We start from the raw sequence: 25,003 nt of genomic DNA on the forward strand, positions 1-25,003 counted from the left end.
CCTGGGTGGTTCAGTTGGTTAAGCGACTGCCTTCAGCTCAGGTCATGATCCTGGAGTCCTAGGATAGGGTCCCACATCTGGCTCCCTGCTCGGCAGGGAGTCTGCTTCTCCCACTGACCTCTCTCCTCTCGTGCTCTCTCAAATAAATAAATAAAATCTTAAAAAAAAAAAAAGAAATGAGAAATAACATGGGAATAAGTATCTTATAGATAGCTATTGTTCATAGTTCTGATTGGGGTAAATTCCCAGAATAAATTCCCAGAGATGAGATAGCTAAGCCAGATGACAGGCACATTTTTAGAGACTGGATTGGTATAGCCAGTCTATACTATACCCCCCGGAGGGTTTGGACTAGCTGACCCTCCCACCAGCAGTTCATGAGAAAGCCTATTTCTAGAAACCGTATCAACACTGGGTAAGGTGTTAAAAACAAAACATAACAAAGTAAAACATGTTTTTTTTTTTTAAAGATTTTATTTATTTATTTGACAGACAGAGATCACAAGTAGGCAGAGAGGCAGGCAGAAGGATGGAGAGAGGAGGAAGCAGGCTCCCCGCTGAGCAGAGAGCCCGATGTGGAGCTCGATCCCAGGACCCTGGGATCATGACCCCAGCTGAAGGCAGAGGCTTTAACCCACTGAGCCACGCAGGCGCCTCCTCAAAGGAAAACATGTTCATTTGGACAGGATTATTCCCATTTCGCAGATGAGAAGCCGAGACTCAGATCACCTTTAGACAGTGAGAGGGATGGGGTGCTGACCCCAGTGTACAGCTGAAAATCTGGGGGCACCTGGGTGGCTCAGTGGGTCAAGGGTCTGACTCTTGATTTTGGCCCAGGTCATGATCTTAGGGTTGTGAGATCGAGCCCCGAGTTGGGCTCCATGGTGGGTGTGGACCTGCTTGAGATTCTCTCTCCCTCTGCCCCTCCCCCCACCACCCGTGCACACTCTCTCTCTAAAAACAAATAAAAATAAAAAAAGAGAAAATGCACGTGTAACTTTTGACTCCCCCCAAACTTAACTACTGATAGTAAGAACCTCGAGAGACTCCTTTGTACTATGATACGCAATTTCCTGGAGACACGAACTGCTCGTGCAGAGATGATCAGCATCACACGTGGCATTTTAAGCGGATGCTCGTGACACGTGAGCTCACTACAAGGGCAACAGGAGGCGGTTACGAAATTATGATGTTAATTTTACCCGGTTATGATTCGATTCTGCATCTTTTACGTTTGTTTACTTTTCTCTCCACTCAAACAGCACCACGGGCACGCTGCAAACATTTCTGTGTATAAGTTTTGATACATTTTAACTTTTTATAATAGATTTGTGTATATTTATGATACTATATGACAAAGTAGACTAGTGTCTACATATACGTCCGCATTCATGACATACCGTTTAAACTTTTTTGAAATTTCTGTGCTATGCAGTTTGTCTGTTTTTTTCAAATTGTCGCAGATCCCCAAAAATTTTTCTAAGAGATTTACTGGAAAAAAAAAATCTGCACATATGTGGACTGCACAGTTCCAACTTGGGTCATTCAAGGGTCAACTATACAGATAAAGTAACTTGGAAATAGGATCTACACTCGGATTTATTTGTTGGCTCGCTTATTTAATCCAACTGATATGTGGGGGCATGCTGCTGTAATACGGTTTACTGACTCTGATTTCTTGGGTCTGCTGAGGCTCGGAGGGGACTGGAGTCTTTAGGCTGTTGCCTTCCGCTGGGAGCCACTTCCTATGGGTTTAAAAGCTCCTTCGGGGGCGCCTGGGTGGCTCAGTGGACTAAGCCGCTGCCTTCGGCTCAGGTCATGATCTCCGGGTCCTGGGATTGAGCCCCCCCCCATCGGGCTCTCGGCGGGGAGCCTGCTTCCCCCTCTCTTATCTGCCTGCCTCTCTGCCTACTTGTGATCTCTCTCTGTCAAATAAATAAAATAACATAAAATAAAATAAAATCTTTAAAAGCTCCTTCGGTTTACTCCGTTGTAGAAATAGCCCAATTTCCTATTGCATTTCCTGAGATGAAAACAGTGGGAAGCATTATATTAAAAAAAGAAAAAAAAACACACAACGAACCATGGACAGAGCATATAAGGTGGGGAGCAAGACAGCCACGGTCTTTGTCCTGGGGGCACTTAGATGAAGTGAGACAGTTAAGCGTATTGTCACTCTGGGACCACTAATGGACGGCATGCGGGTATTGGGGGTAGGCATCGAAGGATTCTAGCAAGAAGCGCTGGGTGGGCGGGAGAGGGCCTGGAAGGATGGGAGGGAGTGTGTCTCAGGCAGGGGGCCCAGCACAAGGGGCGGAGGAGGGCCTCGCTGAGACATCTGTCTGCACATCGCCTTTGGGCAAATGCAGGGTCAAAAAAGTTTTCTCTGCTTTTTCAACACGGGGAGAAAATGATCAGACGTGCTTTTGACAAGGACCCCTCAGTCTGCCATGGAGGACCAGCAAAGACAGACAAGCCTTGGCTCCCCTCACGGGAGAAGTTGGTGTTAGGCATTTTTCGAAGAAAAGAATGGCGAGCCAGGCCAGCACTGCCGGCAGGAAGGGCACTCTCAACAGTGATGGTTCTGGGATGAAAACACTGTGTCCCAAGTGGCCTCCCGGCTATTTTTTAAAGTCTGATTTGAAATGCAATCTTTAACAATCATGGTGGTATTAAAGTGGCTTAAATTCAGTCGTCTTAATAAAGAGATCTATTTCTGGTGCAGAAAAGGATTCGTTAAGTGTGTTCCTTGCCCATCTCGGTTAAACACAACTATGATTTTCTGCCTTAGGACACATAAAAGCCCGGGCTACATCTCCAAGACTTGAAGGCTAATTTTGTTGAAGATTGACTTCTTGTTATTTTAGGTCAACAACTCAATATACTCTTCCTCCTAATCATAGTGCTCAGCCCCTGATCAAAAAAAAAAAACAAAAATAAAACCAACCCATCTACCCATCTGTTCTCTCCCACTTCTGGATGGTTCTTGGAAAGTATCCCAAACCTGGAGAGAGAGAAAAAGAGAGAGAGAGAGAGACTCTACCCAGTTATTTCCCTTTTTATCATTTACTATTTAAAGTTTTGCTTACATTTTTTTCTTAAACATTTTTTCCTATTAGTCCTTTTGCTCCTCTTATCATCTACATCCTTAGCAGGTGGCTTCCATTGACGTGCTGTTCTGAGGCCTGATTTCCAGAAGCAAAACGGGAAGAAAGGCCAGGCAGGCTTCCTTGGGATTCCCTGCACCGAGCTAACTCTCCCTGGTGGGGCCTGGGGTTCTGTCCGAGTGTGGTCCCCAGACCCACCCTGGTATCAGCATCACCTAGGGATCTGTTAGGGATCCAGGTGACCCGGAGGCTTGCCAAAGCCTGAGACCCGCCGCTCTGCCATTACCAGTGCAGTGCTGGTCCCATCTGGTCTACATCTGGCCAAGCCGAGGGACCAAGGCTGAACCTAAAGGCCTCCTTCTCCACCCTGCCTCCGGGACTGACTGCAGCTGGCCTGGATAGGTCGCCCATTTCCCGCTCTTTTTTTTTTTCCTTTAAAGATTTTATTTATTTATTTATTCGACAGACAGAGATCACAAGTAGGCAGAGAGGCAGGCAGATAAGAGAGGAGGAAATAGGCTCCCCGCCGAGTGGAGAGCCCGATGCGGGGCTCGATCCCAGGACCCTGGGACCATGACCCGAGCCGAAGGCAGAGGCTTTAACCCACTGAGCCACCCAGGCGCATCCCCCCTCCCCGTCTTTTTGTATGTGTCTCCTGACATATTCTAAGCGGAAAGAACACAGGACAGCATCCTAGCTTTTCAACTCAGTGAGGAACTGCAGGTACATCCCTCCGCCTCTCGGCCCCATGCACCCTGATTTAATCTAGTCATGCTATTTTTATTTTCAATAACTTTAAGAATCGAACTCCATTGTATCAAATTATAAAAATTAAAGATCAAATAAACCAGCATCAGGAAACACTAAATGGATCACACGGAAAACATTTTTTTTTCCCCTTCAAATGTTGGTGTTCTTGCGTACTTGCAACACAGTCATGGCCTTTATGAAGAAGAAGAGATCCGTAGCTCTGTGAACGGTTGTCACCAGAGGTAACTGACACGGGAAAGCTCAGCAAAGCGTATGAATGGGGTGTGGTGGTACTGCAAACAATTTCTAATTTTCAATAAAAGGGAATAAAGGGATGAAGACCGAAAACAGGACCGGGGGTGGGGGGGGGGAGGTAGGATGGTGGCAGAAAAAGGATGTAGTCATTGAACTAAAACGATTTTTTCATATTCATTCACACAGGCAAATAGGTTCATGGCTCATGCCGAGAGGTGAATGATGATTTATTTCCAAACTCATATCCAAAACTGAATTACATTTCAAATTGAGATATCTTTCTACTGAGCATCAATGCATGGGGGGCCTTCTCCTTCTGCCTCTCCTGCCCAAGGCTACTTCCGAAAAGAAACAACAGACTACGGTAGGAGAATCTGTGCGTACATTTCTATGAATTATTTATTCTTCCTTTAAAATACTGTATTTCTTTGTTTACTGGACCCCAATCCTTAGTGGCTGTATTGAAGTGGAATTTTCTGTAGAAACTGGGAACAAATGAGGGAAAAATATGCAAGCTTTAATTTGATGACTATTTACCACACTTAATAAGCATAATTTAAATTACTTGACTTTGCAATAGCTTGCTGGAGAGATGTGTTCTTTCTAAGATATGTGTCAGAGAGGTCCGTGAAACATTTCGTTAAGTCAAGAAGGTTTTATACTTAAGCAGCTCTGTAGGTAATTGGTTTACATAAAAATTAATTTCATACTTCTTGATCATTCTTCCAGAATAAATGGTTTTTAAATTACAAAATAAAATCTCCTTCTTTAAAAGACAAAAGAAAACCCCAAAGCTTAATCATACCAAGCCAATTTAGCTTTAATTTCCTGTATAAATCCCACATTTGAGCTCTGACCTGAGTTTCTGGGGGTAAGTCTCTACAGGTAACTGTTTTGAAAATGTCTCCCCAGCATCTTATTCCGGAATTCTCTATTTCTGAGCAAGATTCACGTTACAGACACCATGAGGACTGATGAAAATTCAGAATTTAAGGAACAGGTGAAGAAAACATGGACACAAAACATATCTTAAAAGAAAACTGGGCGTCTGGGTGGCTCAGTGGGTTGGGCCTCTGCCTTCGGCTCGGGTCGTGATCTCAGGGTCCTGGGATCAGGTCCCGCATCGGGCTTTCTGCTTGGCGGGGAGCCTGCTTCCTCCTCTCTCTCTGCCTGCCTCTCTGCCAACTTGTGATCTCTCTCTGTCAAATAAATAAATCTTTAAAAAAAAATTAATTACAGCAGTTTGGGAAAAGCTATCAATTACGTATAAAATGATGGTAACCTGCCTAAAAATTAAATTTAAAAACATTTTTAAGGGCACCTGGGTGGCTCAGTCAGTTGAGCGTCTGACTTGAATTTGGCTCAGGTCACGATCTCAGGGTCATGGGACTAAGCCCCATGATAGCCTCTGGGGAGTCTGCTTGAGGTTCTCTCTCTTCCTTTCCCTCCACCTTCTGGCCCCCCTGCGTGCACACACACACACACTCTCTCTCTCTCAAATAAATAAATAAATAAATAAATCTTAGAAAAAGTATTTAAGAGAAATTCAAGAATAAGCACGAATGTTTGGCATGACTGTATTCAGGAGTGGGGCTGAGGCATTATTATTAAGAAACGTGTTTTTTTTCCTCCCAAGGAAGAAAACAAAGCAGGTCTGAGCTGAATGAGTTTCCAAAACCAGCTGCAGGAATCTTACTAACGTAGGAGGGAGATAAGCAAGACAGGCAGGGTGGGGGGAGTGAAGATAAGCCTTACTGTTGACCTCTGAGATGCGATGTGACCTCTACTTCAAGGAAAAAGCAAATGGGGATTCCTGAGTTATGCTACCTCCACTCAGCCTAAATCAAGGATAAACTGCACAAAGACTGCGATTTTCAAGAAGAGATTCCTGTAGTTTCATTCCGTCCGTGGAAACCAAGTTTCTAGCGTAGGGGGTCCTGTCTCAGTGTATTTCTCAAACTCCTGAACTCCTCCACGACCCCCAGCACCCGTAACACCCCCATATTTTTCCTTTTCCTTGGTTGAGCCAGATGGTTTAACCTCCCTACCCCCGCCCCTTTTTAATTTATAGGATTCCGTTTCGAAAAGCGGCTTTGTTCACCTCCGTAAAGTGAGGGTCACAGAATTTTAAGGAGTCTTTGGAAAGCGTTAATAAAACACAGTTTATAAGAAGCGAGGCTAGGGAATAATACTACCCATCCTGTAGCTCTGGAGAGTACCTGGAGGCACGTGCCACCGCAGACGAGAGTGCAGGTGACTCCACTGCCGGCAGAGCCTGGGACCGGAGCCTGTGGTCCAGAACCGGATCCTGTGGTCCAGGACCTGAGCCTGTGGTCCAGGCCCAGAGCCTGTGGTCCAGGACCGGATCCTGTGGTCCAGGCCCAGAGCCTGTGGTCCAGGCCCAGAGGCTGTGGTCCAGGACGGAAGCCTGTGGCTCAGGCCCGGAGCCTGTGGGCCAGGACTGGATCCTGTGGCCCAGGCCCAGAGCCTGTGGGCCAGGCCTGGAGCCTGAGGTTCAGGCCCAGAGCCTATGGTCCAGGCCCAGAGCCTGTGGTCCAGGACCTGAGCCTGTGGTCCAGGCCTGGAGCCTGTGGTCCAGGCCTAGAGCCTGTGGTCCAGGACCGGATCCTGTGGTCCAGGCCCGGAGCCTGTGGTCCAGGCCCAGAGCCTCTGGTCCAGGCCTGGAGCCTGTGGTCCAGGACCAGAGCCTGTGGTCCAGGACCGGATCCTGTGGTCCAGGCCCAGAGCCTGTGGTCCAGGCCCAGAGCCTGTGGTCCAGGCCCAGAGCCTCTGGTCCAGGCCCAGAGCCTGTGGTCCAGGACCCGGAGCCTGTGGCCCAGGCCTGGAGCCTATGGGCCAGGACTGGATCCTGTGGTCCTGGACCGGAGTCTGTGGTCCAGGACCAGATCCTATGGTTCAGGCCCAGAGCCTGTGGTCCAGGACCTGAGCCTGTGGTCCAGGCCCGGAGCCTGTGGTTCAGGCCCAGAGCCTATGGTCCAGGCCTGGAACCTGTGGTCCAGGACCGGAGCCTGTGGTCCAGGACCAGAGTCTGTGGTTGAGGGTAGTGTCTGCAGACGCCGGGACGTGTCACAGGGATCAGGCTGGCAAAGTAAAGGAGCAAATGGGACCTCCCTGAAGAAATAAAAGTGGTGATGAACAGTGGGAACTGGTCCTCAGGTCTGACTGGCAGAGACCACGTGGGAAAGTGCAAAAAAGCCTGGAAACCTGGGCTTTTCTATTTTTCAGTGTTGGCCAGAGCAGAAATGTACAATAGGCCAAACAAAAAAATGTCTCTTCAGGATCTGGCTTGTTGGCTGCCGTTCAGCCCTCAGAGGCCCAGGTTAAAGGTCTCCGCTATGGAGTACAGACGGCTCCACGGCCCTAGAGCTGAGCCCTCTCGTACTTTCTTCAGTCTCATGTGGTCATTTCCCAGCTTCTGAGACTCAGCCTCTGCATCCAGACAAGTCCTCCAAGCATGCGTCCCCGTAGCCGGCTCTCCTTCCTGCCCCTCGGGCGGTCTGCACGGCCTTGGCTCTCACAGCCGTCTCAGTCCTTCCCCGGACAGAGCTGCTGCCCTTCCTGCCCATCCCACCACATTCGAACTGCTCTGGTGCCTGCGCTCTGACTGTTCATCTTTCTGTTCCCCATATCCAAGGCCAGTGCGTCCCAGACATTGGCTGAGACAGATCTTCACAGGCCACGCACGAGAGGGAACAAACACCACCTTCAGACCACCCCCTGCGAACCACCGGTCAACGGGAATGGCGTTCCATCGTGCCAGATCTTTCTACCTCGTCTCATCTGAGAAGAGAGAGGGAAAGCGAGAGGATGTGAGACTCGCTGACTCCAGGTGATTCATACAAGGTGTTGGCTCCTAGGACTTATGGCTCAGGTGGGCACAAGGGATTAACTGGGCTACGAGGATGTGACTGTTAACACTTCATATTTTTATTTATGAGAACATCTGAATGCTTTCTGGTTATAAGATAAGACATGGGAACTAAAGAACCCCCCATCCCAGGGACGGCTGCCGAGAAAATGTTCGCAACTCGCGACGCTTCAAAATAACTGTAAATGCTTTCTTCTTCCTTCTGACAATGGGAGAGAGGAAAATTCACTTCCAGGAAACACCAGGGCTCCCCTCGTCCGCCCACTGCCACGGCGGAGCACGATGATGTGTATAAAACCTTTCTGTTTCCAGCCTGTGTGGTTCGTCATGGGGAATGATTTTTAGGACACGAGTCTCTACCTTAGCACCACGATTCTCAAGTTGAGACCAAATATGTTCCTCCTGCCACTTCAAACGACTGGCTAACACTAAAAAAAAAAAAAAAAAAAGATTTCTATTCTTATAAAATGTTTACGTTCTTACTACATTTGCAGGATATATGCACCCAGAGACTAATCATAACAATCCTCAGAAACTTCTACGGGGCGTTCGCCGGGTCTGGGTACTCATCTGCGGGACCAGCGGGCCTGGGTGATGAATGACAGTCACGGCTCCCCTGCAGCCCGCAAAATGTTTACATTTGCTTAAGTGCTTACTGGTAAAACCTTCAGTAAATTTGAAAAATGTCTCCTGTAAATCCCTATAATGCTTAAGCTAAACCCCGCTCTTTAAGTTAATAATGCCAACTAAACAATCCATTCATTTCACTTCGAAAACTCCACGCTCGTCATTGATTTAAACAGCAGGTACTGACCAAGCCCGAACCCAAGTGTTTTCATTTGTCCTGTCTCAATAACCTTTCAGGCTGCTCTTAGCCTTCTCTCTCTCCAGCCGGCAGCCCACACCTACAGCTTCCCAGTCACGGATCACTCTCGTCCGATCCAATCCGCTGGAAAGACGAATGTGGACATGCATTATTTCCCTGTCGGCATCACCACGCAGGAAAATGACTAATTCCAGGAGAGGTCATCAGAATACACACGTGTTTCAAAATGACAAGGAAAGAGGCCTGGCCCAGGCCCGAGTTCAGGGAGCTCCTTCGTTGCCCAGGCTATCCTTACCCGGCCCTCCTTTTTCCTGACCTCCCAGAGCCCTTCTTGTTTGCCCGATTCCCTCGTTTCACTCAGTGCGTATTGGACGGCTGCCTGCAAAGCGTTGTATGCATCTGGCTAGTTTCTTCACCCAGATTATAAGCCTTTTGAGCATTATAAAAACAGAACTGCCAGTGGTGGTAGCATTATTGGTAATCAATAAATTCTTAATGAATTGGACAAAGGAATTATTTAATTCTAAAATACACAGAAGAAACGCTAGATCTTGGCGTTCTTAAGAATGATTCATTTTAGTTAGGACAGACCAGGAAAAAGGTTATTACTTAACAAAAAAATATGTGTTTAGGATACATTAGATATTTAAGTCTGAGGGAGCTCAAAATGGGTAAACATGGGGGATTAAAGGTGCCTGCAACCCTCTGTCTTCTCCGAAAACAAAGAGAACCTAAAGCAGAAGTGGAACCTGAACAGACCCTAAAAGAGAACCTCGAACAGAAAACTCTGGCTTTGACAGAACCGGGGAACACTCCCACTGAGCAGCTGCCAAGCACACGGAGGACGGTGAGGAAGGATGCGTACCTCTCTGCAGGTGAGGCAAAACACGGAAAGAATCTGACATGAAGTGCGTACACGGGGTGGGTGGGGGGCATCACAGCTAGAAAGCGACAAAGCAGAATGAGTGCCTGAGACTCACATCTGGCCAAGAGCAAGCTCAAGTTCAGCGGAAGAAGGAGCCTGAGGTCCTCCGTGTGAGTCCCCGCTCCCACCCTGAGCCCCACACTTAGGGCCCCCCCTGCATCCCGTCCCTTGCTTCCAGGGGACTGGACCTGGGATGACTCATCTGGCCCAAGCTGGGACAATCCTGTTTCCTCTCACAAGGCTCTGGGACCGGAGCATAGGACTCCTCCAGGACCCGGGGGCTAAGGCTGAGGCTGCCATTTTGATGCTGAGTCCGTTCAGGCGAAAGTGGGATCGGAAGAGCCAAGGTGCCAAGAGGAAAATGAAGTTGGAAGCAACACCTGCTCTCAGGCGAGCTAGGTCTTCGAGCTTGGGGACCACAGGTAGAAACAGGGTCCCAGGGGCCTCTGGGGCCCCCAGCAACCACCAAAACCAGGTGTCAGCTTCCGGCAGCTATTACCTGCTATGCAAAAATACTTGGTCCTCCTACGCAGGACTGACGTGCATCTTAGGAAGGACGACGGGGGACATCTCCTTCTAACCTCCGCTCCTCCTCTGACCCCGCACCTCGGCCGCCCTCAAACGACCAGATCCGTTTTCTCCAATGAGGACCAACGTTGCAGGCAGCCAGGCAGCTTCGGGGAGTGGAAGGAGCTCCAGGTGCAGGACCCCCATGACATGGAAGGGGGTGGAAGGGAGACAGGAGGCTCAGAGGCATCACGCTTCCTGGTTTTTCCTGCCACAAGTTCCTTACCAACACATGTCCCCAGATACCGGAGCTGTGGATCGCTGAGGCTGTGACAAGTCTGTGGTGACACTCAGCCTCAGGGGAACAGAGGCAGTTGGCTCCAAGTTGATGGAGGATAAACTCTGGGGTGAGGTGCCACCGGGACCCTCCAGAGCCATGGTCTCCAGGCATCCTTGGATGCAAACGGAGATGCCGGAGCTCTCCAGCTAGCCAAAGGCACCAGGACTCCGCGTTTAGCCACGAGCATCTGGGACGCTTCCTAAGGGACGTGAGCTACAATGTGCTCAGATTCGTCAAGTGGCCCCCAAGCCATTAAAGACTCTGATAGGTAATTCTGCCACAAAGGCCCCAGGGCGGAAGTAAAAAGCACAGAGAGCCATGGGGTCAAATGTTTCCACAGGAATTGCATTTGGTAAACAGAAGCTGCAGAAAGATGTTTCTATGAATCACCTGCAATTACTATGGAGGCCACAGCGTTCTCTAGAACAGTCAGAGTGAGCAAGCACTTCTCGTGGGCCTGCAAGAGCTGATGGACTTAAACACATCACCTTAATATTAAAAAAAAAAAAAAAAAAAAAAGTCATCTTTCCATCCACTACGAAAAACCGTATTTTCCCAACAGCTGATAAGGAAGACAGTCTTTCTTTTATTAACAGTGAGCGATACCTTCGATATACAGACTTGGCATTTTATGGAGGCACTAAGACGGAAAGGCTTTGAGAAGCAGACACGATTCAAGTGAACTTGATGGCAACGGCGGCCAGCCACGTGCTGAATGGAGCGACAGCGAACGTGACCTCCGCCGTGACCGCCCCGGCCCACGCTGTCATCCACTCCCCTGGGCCCGTACCTGGCCTCCGCTCACTCCTGGGACGCTCTGGGACATTCTGAAGTTCTTTTAAACACATAAAGGCGATCGTGGCGATCCCATTGTTAGGACGCATTCCCAGCGTCCCACTGCCCACAGGTTCAAGCCAGACTTCTCAGTATGCTGCACTTCCAACCGCATCCCCTAGCACTCCACTCCTCCGTGTCTGGTCCACCCTGACTGCCTGGGCTTCGCACCTGCCACTCTCTGCCTCTTTCCCCCTCGGGTCTCAACGCATCTGTCACCCCATCAGGAACACTGTCCTTCTACTTCCCTTTCTCAAAGGGTCTCCACCAATTGCTCTGTATTACCTGTTTATTTTCGTGGCACAACTGATGGCCACCGAGAGTGACCTCTTAATATTTATGTGTCCCCCCCCACAAAAAAATAATAAAAATAAATAAACAAAATTTGTTTGTTCACGCTTTACTTTCTACCTCCCCCACCGGACGGTAACAAGGGCAGGAACTGGGTCATGTCAGCCATATCCAAGCACTTAGCCGGAGCTTAACACCCAGAGGTGCTCAGCACATCGTTGTCGGAAAGTCGTAACCACCACGGCAACGACCGCACAGTCATTCGCTGTCTGCTTTAGAAGGGTCGCATTCTCATCCAACACTACGAGGAAAGGGTGGTCTCCCCATTTTCCAGAAGAGGATACAGCAGTTTACTACCACGCCTAGACTCAAAATCTAGATTCCCCACCTGCTTCACCAGGCAGGGTGACCCCAAATTCTTATGCTCTGCAGTCTACATCAATACGGGCCCCAGAGAAAAACCAAGTGCCCCAAAAATCCAGCCGTTCTGCACACAGTAAAATTCACACGTTTCAGGCGTATGGTTAGTTCTGACTTCTGAAAAAGACGTACAATTTTTTAAGCATTGCCACGATCAAGATATAGAATATTTCTGTCCCCTCACAAAGTTCCTTTATGCTCCTCTGTACCCAATCCCCTTTTCTCCTCCCCAATTCCTGGTCACCATTGATCTGATTTCTGTCCCTCAAGTTTTGGCTTTCCAAAATGTCATAAGCGTGGAATCGTACAGTATGTAACCTCTGGTATCCTTCACTGACAGTGCTTTGGAACTGTGTCCACGTCCTTGTACGTACACACGTTCACCAGCTGAGGGACAGTTATGACGCTTTCAGTGATCATGAATCAAACTGTTACAAATATTCATGTACAGGTCTCGGGACACATGTCTATGGACATGTGTTTCCAGAGACATGTCGGAATGAGGTTATATGGCAAATCTTGTTTCGCTTTATAGGAATCTGCCAAACTGTTTTACAAAAAGTAACTGTACCCCTTTGTATTCATGCCAGAAACCCAGGAGGATGCCAGTCTTTCCACATCCTTGCCAGCACTTGGTATTATTATTTTAAAAATGTTAACTGTTTTCATAGGTGTGTAGTGGTGTCTCATTGTGGTTTTCTTTTCTTTTCTTTTTTTTTTTCTTTTTAAGATTTTATTTATTTACTAGAGAGAGAGAGAGAAAGCACCAGTCAGGGGAGAGGCAGAGAAGCAGACTCCCCGCTGAGCAGGGAGCCTGACATTGGACCCAATTCCAGCACTCTGGGATCATGACCCGAGCTGAAGGCAGAGGCTTAACTGACTCACTGTGGTTTTCATTTGCATTTCCCCTAATGACCAGTGATGTTGAAACCTCTTGTGTTTATCTGGTATCTGTATGTCTTCTTTATTTTTTTAATTTTATTTTTTATTTTTAAAAAGATTTTACTTGAGGGGCGCCTGGGTGGCTCAGTGGGTTAAGCCACTGCCTTCGGCTCAGGTCATGATCTCAGGGTCCTGGGATCGATCCCAGCATCACGCTCTTTGCTCAGCGGGGAGCCTGCTTCTATCTCTCTCTCTCTGCCTGCCTTTCTGCCTACTTGTGATTTTTCTCTGTCAAACAAATAAACAAAATCTTTAAAAAGATTTTACTTGAGAGAGAGCATGAAGAGAGGGAGAGGGAGAAGCAGACGCCCCACTAAGCAGGGAGTCCAACACGGGACTTGATCCCAGGACCCTGGGATCCTGACAGCAAAAGGCAGACGCTTAACCGACTGAGCCACCCAGGGATCCTGTATGTCTTCTTTAGAAGAGTGAATGTTTTGTCCATGTTTTAATTGGGTTGTTTTCTTATGAGTGGGTTTTAGGGATTCTGTATATATTCTGGACACAAGACACTCACGAGCTCCATGCTTTGCAAATATTTTCTCCTACTATGCGGCTGGTCTGGTCATTTTCAGAAGTGTTTCTGGGAGAGCAGAAATTTTTATTTTGGTGCATCTAATTTAAAAATTACTTCATCTACGGTTTGTGCTTTTTTGTTTCATGGACGAGCTCTTTGCCCAGCTTTCTGCAGCCGGATTCTGTGTCCTGACCTGGCATCTCGTCCCCCTGCGATATTCACTCACTCGTTCTCGTAGCTTTTTTGTTTTTTGTTTTAAATATTTTATTCATCTATTTGACAGACAGCACAAGTAGGCAGAGAGGCAGGCAGAGAGAGATGAGGAAGCAGGCTCCCAGCTGAGCAGGGAGCCCGATCCGGGACTCGATCCCAGGACGCTGGGATCATGACTCGAGCCGAAAGCAGAGGCTTTAACCCACTGAGCCACCCAGGCGCCCCTCTCGTAGCTTTTTTGTAGACTCATTTGCATTTTCCATGTAGACCCTCACGGTGTCCAGAAGGAAGAGTTCATTTCTTCCTTCCCAAGACATGGGCCTGTTGTTTCTTTTCCATGTCTAGCGCTCAGGAGCCCCAGCACAACACACAGCACGGTCCCATCCCTACAGAACAGCCCTCGCAACCCGGTGTGGCAGGCACGTTTTCTCGTTTTCTCAGCCTCCTTCCTGGCTTTGCTTCCTCACTACGCTCCTTCCAATCCTTCCCTCGGAGTCTGGCCGCGTCATTTATTTTTGTCCTTAGACACATACTCTGCGCTCCCTTCCCGGCACCTTTACACGCTCATCTCGCCTCCTGGGACCCCCACTCCACTCTCCGCCTATCCCATCCGAACTTGGTTCACCGGTCACGGCCTGCAGCCCACCCCACCCTCGCTCATGCTCCCTGCTCACCGGCTGATCGAGCCTCCTCGTCCCCCTGATGCCCTGTGCCAGGTATTTCTGACTCAGAGTCTTCGCTTCTGTACTTCCCGCACTTGGGAGGTCGCTTCTACGGCTGTAACGTCTGTCCATCCGTCCGTCCATCCGTCGGTGCCCCCATCCGTCCGTCCACCCGTCGGTGCCCCCATCCCTCAGTAAGCGTCCGCGATCTGCCAGCTCTGATGGCCGGAAGGCAGGCTCCGTGACGCGAGGGATTCTTGTCCGCTTGTTCCCTCCGGGATCGCGGCACTAACAACAGTGCCGGGCACAGGGCAGGCACCCGGGAAGTGGCTTCACGTCAGTGATCGCGGGTGCTGCGGGCGCACAGGCGGAGGACCCGGCCCTCGTCTCGGAAGAACACACGTGACGTAGCAGAGCAGGCGGCGGAGGAAACCGCAAGCCACGTGCTACCACCAGGTGCGGCAGCGGCGGCACCACCGCGGAGCAGCCGGGGCTCCGCGACGGGGCGTCTAACCCCCACCCCGGCAGCGTGGGAGGGGCCGCGCCTTCCCCGGAAGGAGCGCCCGGCGCCACGCCCACCGGCCCGGAAGGGGAGGGTCCGCACACCTGGTGACACAGATGACACCAGCAGCGGTTCGGTCCGGCACCACCGAACACAAAGGGGTGAGTGAGTAGAGATGAACGTCGCGAGGGGGTGAGGCTGCGAGGGCCGGTAAGGCTCAGACCCCAAAAGGCCTTGTAGGACGCAGTAAAGCACTGAAAACAAGTATTTCCTCTTAAATCTATTTAGAAGACTCCCAAAGGTGTTGTTTTTGTTTGTTTGTTTTGTTTTTTAAAGATTTTATTTATTTATCTGACAGAGATCACAAGTAGACAGAGAGGCAGGCAGAGAGAAGGGGAAGCAGGCTCCCCGCTGAGCAGAGAGCCCGATGCGGGGCTCGATCCCAGGACTCCGGGATCATGACCTGAGCCGAAGGCAGAGGCTTAACCCACTGAGCCACCCAGGTGCCCACGCCCAGAGGTTTTAAGGCAGAAACGGGTGGGATCGTTGAAGGGGAAGGTGCCAAAGACAGCCGGAAAGAGCGGCTGGAGACCAGCCGGGGCGCGGTTCTAAGGCGCGGGGCGAGCCGGGGATGCTCCGCCCAGCGCGGTGGGGCGAGAGGGCAGACTCCAGGGTGCTGCTGGGCGCTGGAAAGACAGTCTCGCCCACGGTCGGATGAAGGGGGCGGGACGGAAAGTCTAGAGTGACCTACAGGCGCCGGACTCTGGAATGTGAGCCAGCGTGGGAGAGGCAGTGATGTCCTGGGATACACACTTCCGGAGGCTGCGATGGCTCTGGAAGCACCCCAAAAGAGACGTTCACAGGGTCTCCACCCAGAGGAGCAGTCTGGGCCAGAGGTATAGACAGTGCAGAGTGCAGTGTCTGCCAAGAAAGAATGAGAGCAGAAGGAGGCTAGCGACCACCAAAGAAGGTGCGGCCAGAGCAGGCAGGAACGGAAAGAACTTGGAAAAGAACAGGCTGGGTCAGCTCGTGCCCATCCTCTGGTTCTCGGCCTCAAGACCTCACCCCTTCCCTGAGAGTCCACCCCGGACCTCCGCCGTCTGGGTCGGGTTCTCCTCTTTGTGCTGCCCCATCCCCCGGCATGTCCCTCCTGCCGCGCTGACCACGGCACCCCCGGGTCCGGCACGGAGCTTGGCTGGCAGGTGCCTTCAGAGGTACATTTACGGAGTAAACTGAACGCACGGCAACATTTCGTGTCCTTACACGCTCGCCTCCTCGATGCCGTCCTAAGAGAATGGAGAGCCGGTCATCCACCTCTTAGTAACCCTGGCAACCGGCACACTCCTCTCCTGGGACGACCTTCTCTTACAAACGTGTGCTGACGGTGGTAAGCAAGAAGGAAGGATTCGGAAATGGCACCGCTGGGTAGGCGTACCAACACTGGCACCGCCACGGAAACACGTACACCTGCCACTTTCTGAGTTCTCTCCCTGTCCCAGTGTTTTGCTTCTTTCTCCCTAACCCTGGAAACTAATCTAAATTTCTTCTTTATGTTATTGCCTGATAAGTATTGGAATATTTCTATTTTATTTTATTTATTTATTCTTTGGGGAATATTTATATTTTAAAGCAAGTTTTGGAAAGAGGTGAAATTTCTACAAATGACTCCTTTTTTTTTCTTGAGTTTTAAACCTTCTTCCCAACAATGCACATGTATTTGCATGATTTTATGGATCTTATTACCACCTGCACGGCGATGCTGCAAGGTTGGAACGGCAATCCTAGGGGAGGGGGAGGTGGTGGGGAAAGGTTGATCCAGTGACTTGCCTAAGCTTTGAGTCTGTTAGGTACCATTTTTCACTAGACTCTTGACCATATGAAAAACATGTGAAGACGGAAATGCCTTCTATTATACAGATTTTTTTGAAAAATTGCTGGTTAATGTTCTCCAGTCACCAAGTTAAAACTTGGATCACACTGGATCTGACTTTCCAATGGGAAGATTAACTTCTCTTGACATTAACTTTCATTACGTGACTTGTGGATTTGACTCCTTGGGTGAGTTGACCCGCCCATTGTGGGAATTCCGGAGGTGTGATGTGAAGTCTACGCTCTGTTCTCTGCCAGAGAATCAAAAGGGAGCTCTAAGCCCAACTCCCTCCTGACAAGTCATTCAGAACTGTGACATTTTTGTCAGAAATGTCCATGCTGTGGGGCGCCTGAGTGGCTCAGTGGGTTAGGCCTCTGCCTTCAGCTCAGGTCATGATCCCAGGGTTCTGGGATCAAGCCCTGAGTCGGGCTCTCTGCTCAGCAGGGAGCTTGCTTCTCCCTTTCTCTCCACCTGCGTCTCTGCCTACTTGTGATCTCTGTCTGTCAAATAAATAAATAAAATCTTAAAAAAAAAAAAAAAAGAAAAGAAAAAGCTATTTGGAGGGGTATGTGGTATGGTGGGTACCTATAAACTGATTTAGAACATACGTTCCAGTTAAGTGGGTTTTTTTCCTCCTCTAGCCAAAAAAAAAAAAAGCAATTGGAATTTATAGGAAGTAGACTTAAAAAATAAGGGAATCCCGTTCTACCAGGTGACACAGAATCGTCATTCAGCCTGGACGTTACTGAGAGCGACAGTGGGATGCCATCAGCAATCCTGTTGGGAACCAGCACTGTCCTGGGCAAACCAGGACCAACGGCCACTCCACCTCTAGCCCCCTGTACAATCGTGTCCTGTGGCGGAGGACACTCCCCACACTGCCTGACACACAGCTGAGACCGTCACCCTCTCTCCTCTCTTTCATGGGCTCGGTTTAACCCCTGGAGCAGGGGCACCTGAGTGGCTTGGTCAGCTGCGCGTCCGACTCTTGGTTTCGCTCAGGTCATGGTCTCAGGGTCCTGGGATCGAGCCCCGCGTCAGGCTCCACACTGAGCAGCGCGTCTGCCTGGGATCTTCTTGTTCCCTTTCCTTCTTCCCCTGCTCTCTTACTCTTTCTCTCTCAAATAAAGAAAGATAAATAAATCTTTCATCCCTGGATCAAGGTGAACTGTCAGAGATGCTCCTTGGGCCAACATGTCCGGCCATGATCTTCTTCCACCCAACCTGCTTCAAGGTCATTCACTCTAAGCGGTTCTCAGCCGGAGCTCATCTTCAGGATCTCCCCCCCCCCCCCGCCCCCGGTCTTGCACGGAGAGATGCCTCAGAAAAAGAGTTGCCTCCTCCATGGATGTCACACAGGACACTCTTCTAAGATCATCACCAAGTGTCCTGTCGTATTTTTTAAGAATGGAGAGACAGAAGTTGGGTCTCCCTAGAGTGGTGTTTTCTTCTCAAGGATGAAGACACTTTCAGAGACAGTTACGTGTAGCCGTTAGGGACTCGGGGCAGGGAGTCCAATGGAGTAGGCCAAATTTCTTTGTATTATTCTGCTACTTCTTTGTATTATTTGGATCCCCTGCGTACTGGGGGCATTCGACACCATCTATCTTACGGTGCTGCGAGGGAATTAAGTATCAATAAGGCATGCAGCGCTTACCTTTATGGTAGAGCTGTGATATCATCGGGAATGCAGAATGAAATCCACAGTTCAACCTTATCAAGTATGTGAACTGGAGACACTTTGCTTCTCTTACCACTTATCCTGTATTCTATTTTCTGTAACCCTGACTTTCTTTACACATTTCTCTGCTTTGCTAAAACACAGTCTTACAATACCTTTGGGAATAAAGACTAAATTAAACAAGCGAAAATGCACTATCTCCTGGGTCAGTGCCATAAAGTGTTCAGTGCCCACCTACCCTGCCATGTTTTTCTGGAAGAAACGACGAAAAGTTCAGAGAACGGCAGCCACAAGTGTGCACAACTGTACTGATTTTCCAGGTTCTCCAAAAAAAAAAAACCCAAAACCAGAACAACTAGTCCAGGCATATGTTTCTTTCCTTAAGCCTATTTCTTTAACTCCTTAGAACATAATTTTATTTACGCCAGTAAAAATTTTCAAAATAAACTGCAATTACTTAAAAAAAATTAACGCAATATATATATTTTCCCGTAAATGCTCGTAGCATTTCTTCAGAATGGAGAAAGGCTAAGCTAGGTACTAAGACAGAAACAGCTGTCATCAGCAAACATGTCCCAGGATTTCCTTCCCAGACCCATCAATGATGTCGGGAACCGACACTTCACACGCCCAACTGCAAAGTCTGTGAAGTGGGATAGATTCAATAAGGCAGGTCAGCCCGAGTCATATGGGGCAGGGAATACCAAACAGAGAATTTCAAAATAAACTGGCTGGGCTTTACACTTAAATGCCTAAGGGCCATTATGAATGTCAGAACCAGCAAAGCTGAGAAATGGATGCTAATGGGTGGTCTGGAAGACTGTCTATACCTCCCAACAGCCACCCACTAGATCTGCGTAGTAGTTAGTCATTTACTAGGTTATAATAAACCCTACGTGGCGGGATATAAAGTCCCCAGTTTTAAAACTATGATTCTCAGGGCAAGATTTCTTCTCCCCAGACTCAGAACGGCTCCTTGGACCTGTTTCATAAAATACATCCCAGCGCTTCACCTAAGTTGGAGTCCTCTTTTCGGCCCTATCACTTGCCCTTTCAGAGGCTTCTTTAGGTAGCAATTAAGGTTTATTACCGTAGATGAGATTCTGCCCAGGTCATCTTGCAAACAAAAGATGACGGTACCGGTTTAACAAGACTAATAATTGTGCGCCAGCCTCTCTCCTGTGAAGGACGGGCATTGCCAATGCCAACCGTCAAGGCCATGTGCGCCCCTCCCTGGATGCATGGGTCCACGTGGCTTTTGTGGGTACAGGACCACACTGGGCAGAGTAAGAGGAGATGTGGACAGTGGCAGGCCTTTATCTGATCGTCATTAGATACCTGAAGGCCACTTGCTGGGCTTGTCCCACATTCCCCTGGTTCTCGGGGAAAGCGTGATTTCCCTGCAGGAGGACCTAAGCACGTCCCTGTGATCTGACCAGCGGCACGGGCGGCTTCTAGCTTTTGAGATGGGTCCCAGAGCTTGCATTTGCTCTTCTAGAACAACCCAGATAAAAGCACTTCGGACACTTTAAATGCAAATGCAGCAGATGCCTTTACTTATATCTCAAAAAAGGAAATTGAGTTATCAGTGGCTATGAGATTTCTGTTCTTCTGTGTTTTCTTTGCTCTTTGCGATATAATGGTATTTTAAATTCACTGAAGAACCGAAAGGCTCCCAACAGCTAATATTAAAAATCATCTTTACATAGACTTCTGGCTGTACCTGCATTTGTTTCCTTTATGGTTTTACTGAATATGTGTTGACTACTTGATCCACAAGTTACCCCGATATATTTAAAGCTCCATGAGGGCACTGCCTGTGGAAACAGGAGAAGATTCGCTGATTTAGAATTGTCAGTAAAACCATTTGTTTTTTTTATTCTTCTTGGCTTACGATGTCCACTGGATTTGAAAAAAAAAAAAAAATTTAAATGCCAGTTTCAAGGTCTCCAGGAAGTAAAATGTTTAATTATTAACCATTAGTGATATTAAAATATTTATATGCCTTTTAGTTCTACTTAATTGAATTTGGTAGAAAGGAGAGTAATGGGGGTAGTGCTTTCCTCGGCAGATAACAGCATTATCAGTTTGTCTGAAAAGGTAAGGCTTTAGACAGATCTTTGTTCCGAGACCCTGTATGGATTTGTCTGAAATCATTTGTGTTAATGGAGTGTTTTCATCCTCAGCCACTACAAGTGAAACAAGTCCGCGTTTCAAAATGGAATTTCATAAAGAAATTCACAGCATGAGTTACTCCCACAACAGAACGGCAAATCTTAGATCCATTTTGAGGGCTCTGTAGTACATTTTGGGGAGAGTTGAAAAGTACTATGCACCCAAATCAACGCGCCCCTTGGGGAGGGGTGTTATTTTTACCTCACAACTCAAGGCAAAAGACTGGGACATGATTCAGGATGAACGAGCAAAGGAATGTTCTAGAAGGCGCATGAGACTTCTATTCACGATTTTACCTGATCTGTCCACGAACCAGAGGTCTGTTCTTTGTCCTATTCATGTTTGAATCAAACGGCACCTCGAAAAACTGCAAAGAGATTGAACAAAAGAGAGAAGACGTTAACTATAACATGAAACAATTCTCCTCTTCTGCTTCAGTTCTATACTTTTGTCCACAGTAAATGTCATTTTAATTTTGATCATACAGACTTATATTCTTGGTACTTGGAGGAAAATTCTCGGGGGGAGACATATTTAAAATTTTTATGCAAAAGGGGGCACCTGGGTTGCTCAGCCAGTTAAGCATCTGCCTTCAGCTCAAGTCATGATCCCGAGTCAGGGTCCCGAGACCCAGCCCCCCGTTGGGCTCCCGGCTCAGCAGGAAGCCTGCTTCTCCCTCTGCCTCTCGTCTCACTCAGGCTTGCTCTCTGTCTCAAATAAATAAATTTTTTAAAATTTTATTTATTTGAGAGAGACAGAGAGAGCACAAGCAGGGAGAGTGAGAGAGAAAAGCAGATTCCCCGCTGAGCAGGGAGCCTGATGCAGGGCTCCATCCCAGGACCCTAGGATCACGACCTGAGCCGAAAGCAGACGCCCAACTGAATGCGCCACCCAGGCGTCCCTCAAATAAATACAATCTTAAAAAATTATAAGCTTTAATTGTCCAGAATATGCATGGTTTCACTTTGATCCACTCTGAAAATGAGTTAAATATACAGCTGCTTCCTTCAGAGGAAGCTAACTGTTGCAGGAGTTAAGTTTTCACGCTTTAGATGATTTCAGAACCTCGTACACATCCCCAAGCCTGTGAACCAACCAGTGGAAATGGGCCACTAAAGTCAAGAACCAGGGCTGAGGTAATGAGGACCCCACATGAAACGGTACACAGCCAATAAGGCGACACTGTGACTGGCGTCACCACCCCTCTCTGCCCAGGGAGGCTCCCCCCTTTATGCCTGTGATCCCAGCATCACTAACAGCAACCCTTCTTGCTCTCAAAGCAGCCTAATCTGGCTGGTATGGTGACCCTGACAATGAAGTTCTGGCTCCGCTTTCCAGAAATTCATACTATAACGCAGGGGTCGGCAAGCTCATGGGTCACGTCCAGCTGCCTGCACCTGCTTCGGTATGGCTCACAAGACGATAATTTTTTTTTTCTAAATGACTGAAAAAAAAATATCCAAAGCAGAAGAATATTCTGTGACATGTGCAAATGATAGGAGAGTCAGGTTTCAGTGTCCGTTAGTAGAGCTGTGTGGGAGCTCATCCACAGTCGCCGTCCGTCTTGCTATGGCTGCCCTCACACCCCAGAGGCTGGGTCAGGTAGTTGCAACAGAGAGAGCATAGCCCACAAGACCTAAGATATTAACTCTCTGGCCATTTACTGAAAAATGTCTGCCGACCTATAATCTAACGGAAAGACCAGGATACAGATGATTAAGATAATGTGCACAGTACAGTGGAAGAGAGAGCCGTGCTAACACGGGCGCTGAACCAGCCTGGGAGGCAGGCAGGGCAGGGCACACATCCTTCAAGTCCTCTTGAACAGGCTTCAAAACTCAGCAGGAGTCAGATGCTTTAAGGGGACTGGAGGGAAGCAAAGAGCAGTCTAGACGCAAGAGGAAACATACAAAGAAAGGCACGGGGTGGGGGGGGGGCAGCAGAAATTTCATGATATGCTCGAGTAGCTAGGAAGAGTTCAGGATAGCCCAGAGTTAACCTGGCCTCCCAGGCTTTGCAGGGAGAGAGGGCGGTGACATTTCAGCTTTGCCAATGACGAGTGGCTATGGGATACTGTCTCAGAGCCGGTTTCCTCGTCTGTGAGATGAGGGGTAGTAACACGCAACTTGCAAGGTTAATGTGAGAATCAATAACGTACTGATACACAGCGCCGTGCTTGGCACGGACCAGGTACTTAATAATGACTTGTTTAACTATTACCATCAGTGTCGCGGGACGGCTGCGGACGACGCTCCGGAGGCAGGGGAAGCGCCAGATCGTGGAGACCTCCACACGCCACGCTAACACGTAGGAGATGCATCTTGGGCAGGTCACGAGGACTGCCACTTGGAGGACGGTTTTGGCTGAAATGGCCCAGGTGACAGAGGGTGAGGGCCTAACAAGGCTGTGGCCGTGGAGATGGGAGAGAAATCAACATCCTGCTTCACCCTCTAGCCCAAGGGCCTTTTCAAGTGCACACAGTTTCACAAAGGGGACCTGCCATTTACGTTCCTACTAGCAACGTCTAAGAGCTCCACTTCCAGACCCTTCCAGAACTCAGTGCTGGGTCATCTTGGTGGCAAGGAACTACAACCGTCTGAGGGGTTCGCCAAGGACAAAGGGAATATGCAATGGCTGGCAGGAAAAGGTCGTTACAAATACCAGTTGTGGCCCTCTGACTAGGGGCAGAAACAAGGAAGCCAAATACTTTTATTTTCATATGATCGTATTTGTGTATATAAAGTTTTTATTCCCCCCTCTCCCATTCTCTTAGCACTGAATGTATGCTAAACAGTATTTCATCTCGTGTCTCAGAATTTAGGCTGCACAACATCAAGGGGGACTGTGACCCAGCTTGAAGAGGAAGGAACATCACCCAAAGACGCAGAAAGGGGCTGGTGAATTTTGGATTAGTGGATGTTGGGTTGTAAGAGGGATCATTTCATTGGCATAAACTCAATTTTGCGATCACCTTCTTTGCAAGCAAACTTTGACCCAGAAGCATGTCTGAGCGCTAGCTAAGCTGACAAGGGACGAACCGTGATGCCTGTTGGGTCTGTGCTGTGCCAACTCAGCTAACCGGAAGCTAGCCTGCCCCACACTCCCGTGCCTGCACAGCTGGACGTTTAGGGGAGCCACAGAGCTGGCCCTGGGCTTGGGAGGTGGAGCTGAAGTCCCGGCTGTGCTCAACTCCACAGCCGAGGGTCTGCCGGCCGCCCTGGTGGCCTGGAGGAGCACCACGGCTGCAGCTTCTGCCAGCTCCCTGGGCTGCAGCCAGTCCTGGAGCTCGTCCACCTCTCAATCAGACCGGGCCAAGGCTGTGCGCTGCTGCACAGAGAAATGCACCCGCTCTTCGGAGGGGTACCTGTGTCATCCAAGTTGCGGGCTTGGAAGCAGCGAGAGATGGACATGTGTTCCCGTTTGTTCCGATGAGTTTCAGCTCAGCCTTGCGGATCTCAGGTGGCTCCCTACCCCTACTTTCCTGACAGTCCTGCTTATCTCCGCCCAGCACCAGACAGCTTCTCTCCCAGGACTGCATGGGCTTGATTCCCCATAATACAACCCTTATATCACTCACAGTGGTTCTGACATTCTTTTTTTTTTTTAATTTTAATTCTATCATAATTGCATTTTAATTTTTAAATTTATTTTTATTAAAAATTTTTTATCATGTTTAGTTTTATCATATTTAGTTAGCCATAGTTAGTTTTTTTTTTTTTAAAGATTTTTGTTTATTTATTTGACAGATAGAGATCACAAGTAGGCAGAGAGAGAGAGGAAGGGAAGCAGGCTCCCCGCTGAGCAGAGAGCCCGACATGGGGCTCAATCCCAGGACCCTGGCATCATGACCCGAGCCGAAGGCAGAGGCTTTAACCCACGGAGCCACCCAGGTGCCCCCATAGTTAGTTTTCAATGTAGCATTCAACGATTCATTACTTGTGTATGACACCCAGTGCTCATCACAACAAGTGCCCTTCTTTTTTTTTTTTTTTTAAAGATTTATTTATTTATTTACTTGACAGACAGAGAACATAAGTAGGCAGAGAGGCAGGCAGACAGAGAGGAGGAACCAGGTTCCCTACTGAGCAGAGAGCCCGATGCGGGGCTTGATCCCAGGACGCTGAGATCATGACCTGAGCCGAAGGCAGAGGCTTTAACCCACTGAGCCACCCAGGCGCCCCAACAAGTGCCCTTCTTAGTACCCATCATCTGGTTGTCCTGTCTCCCCACCCTGCTTCCTTCTGTAACCCTCAGTTTGTTTCCCGGAGTCCAGGGTCTCTCATGGTTCATCTCCCTC

The 25,003-nt window shown here is 48.7% G+C and overlaps 1 protein-coding gene across 1 annotated transcript in view; it reads right to left on the reverse strand.

The window, feature by feature from the left end:
• COX10 (cytochrome c oxidase assembly factor heme A:farnesyltransferase COX10) overlaps window positions 1-25,003 on the reverse strand; it is a 128,271-nt gene that overhangs the window by 18,397 nt on the left and 84,871 nt on the right. Inside the window, exon 5 of the mRNA XM_080831666.1 lies at window positions 21,003-21,073. Within this exon, the coding sequence (XP_080687792.1) occupies window positions 21,003-21,073 (71 nt within the window). The remainder of the gene's footprint in view (window positions 1-21,002; window positions 21,074-25,003) is intronic.

Source organism: Martes martes (genome assembly GCF_963455335.1).
Source record: "Martes martes genome assembly, contig: SUPER_16_unloc_1, whole genome shotgun sequence".
NCBI lineage: Eukaryota > Metazoa > Chordata > Mammalia > Carnivora > Mustelidae > Martes > Martes martes.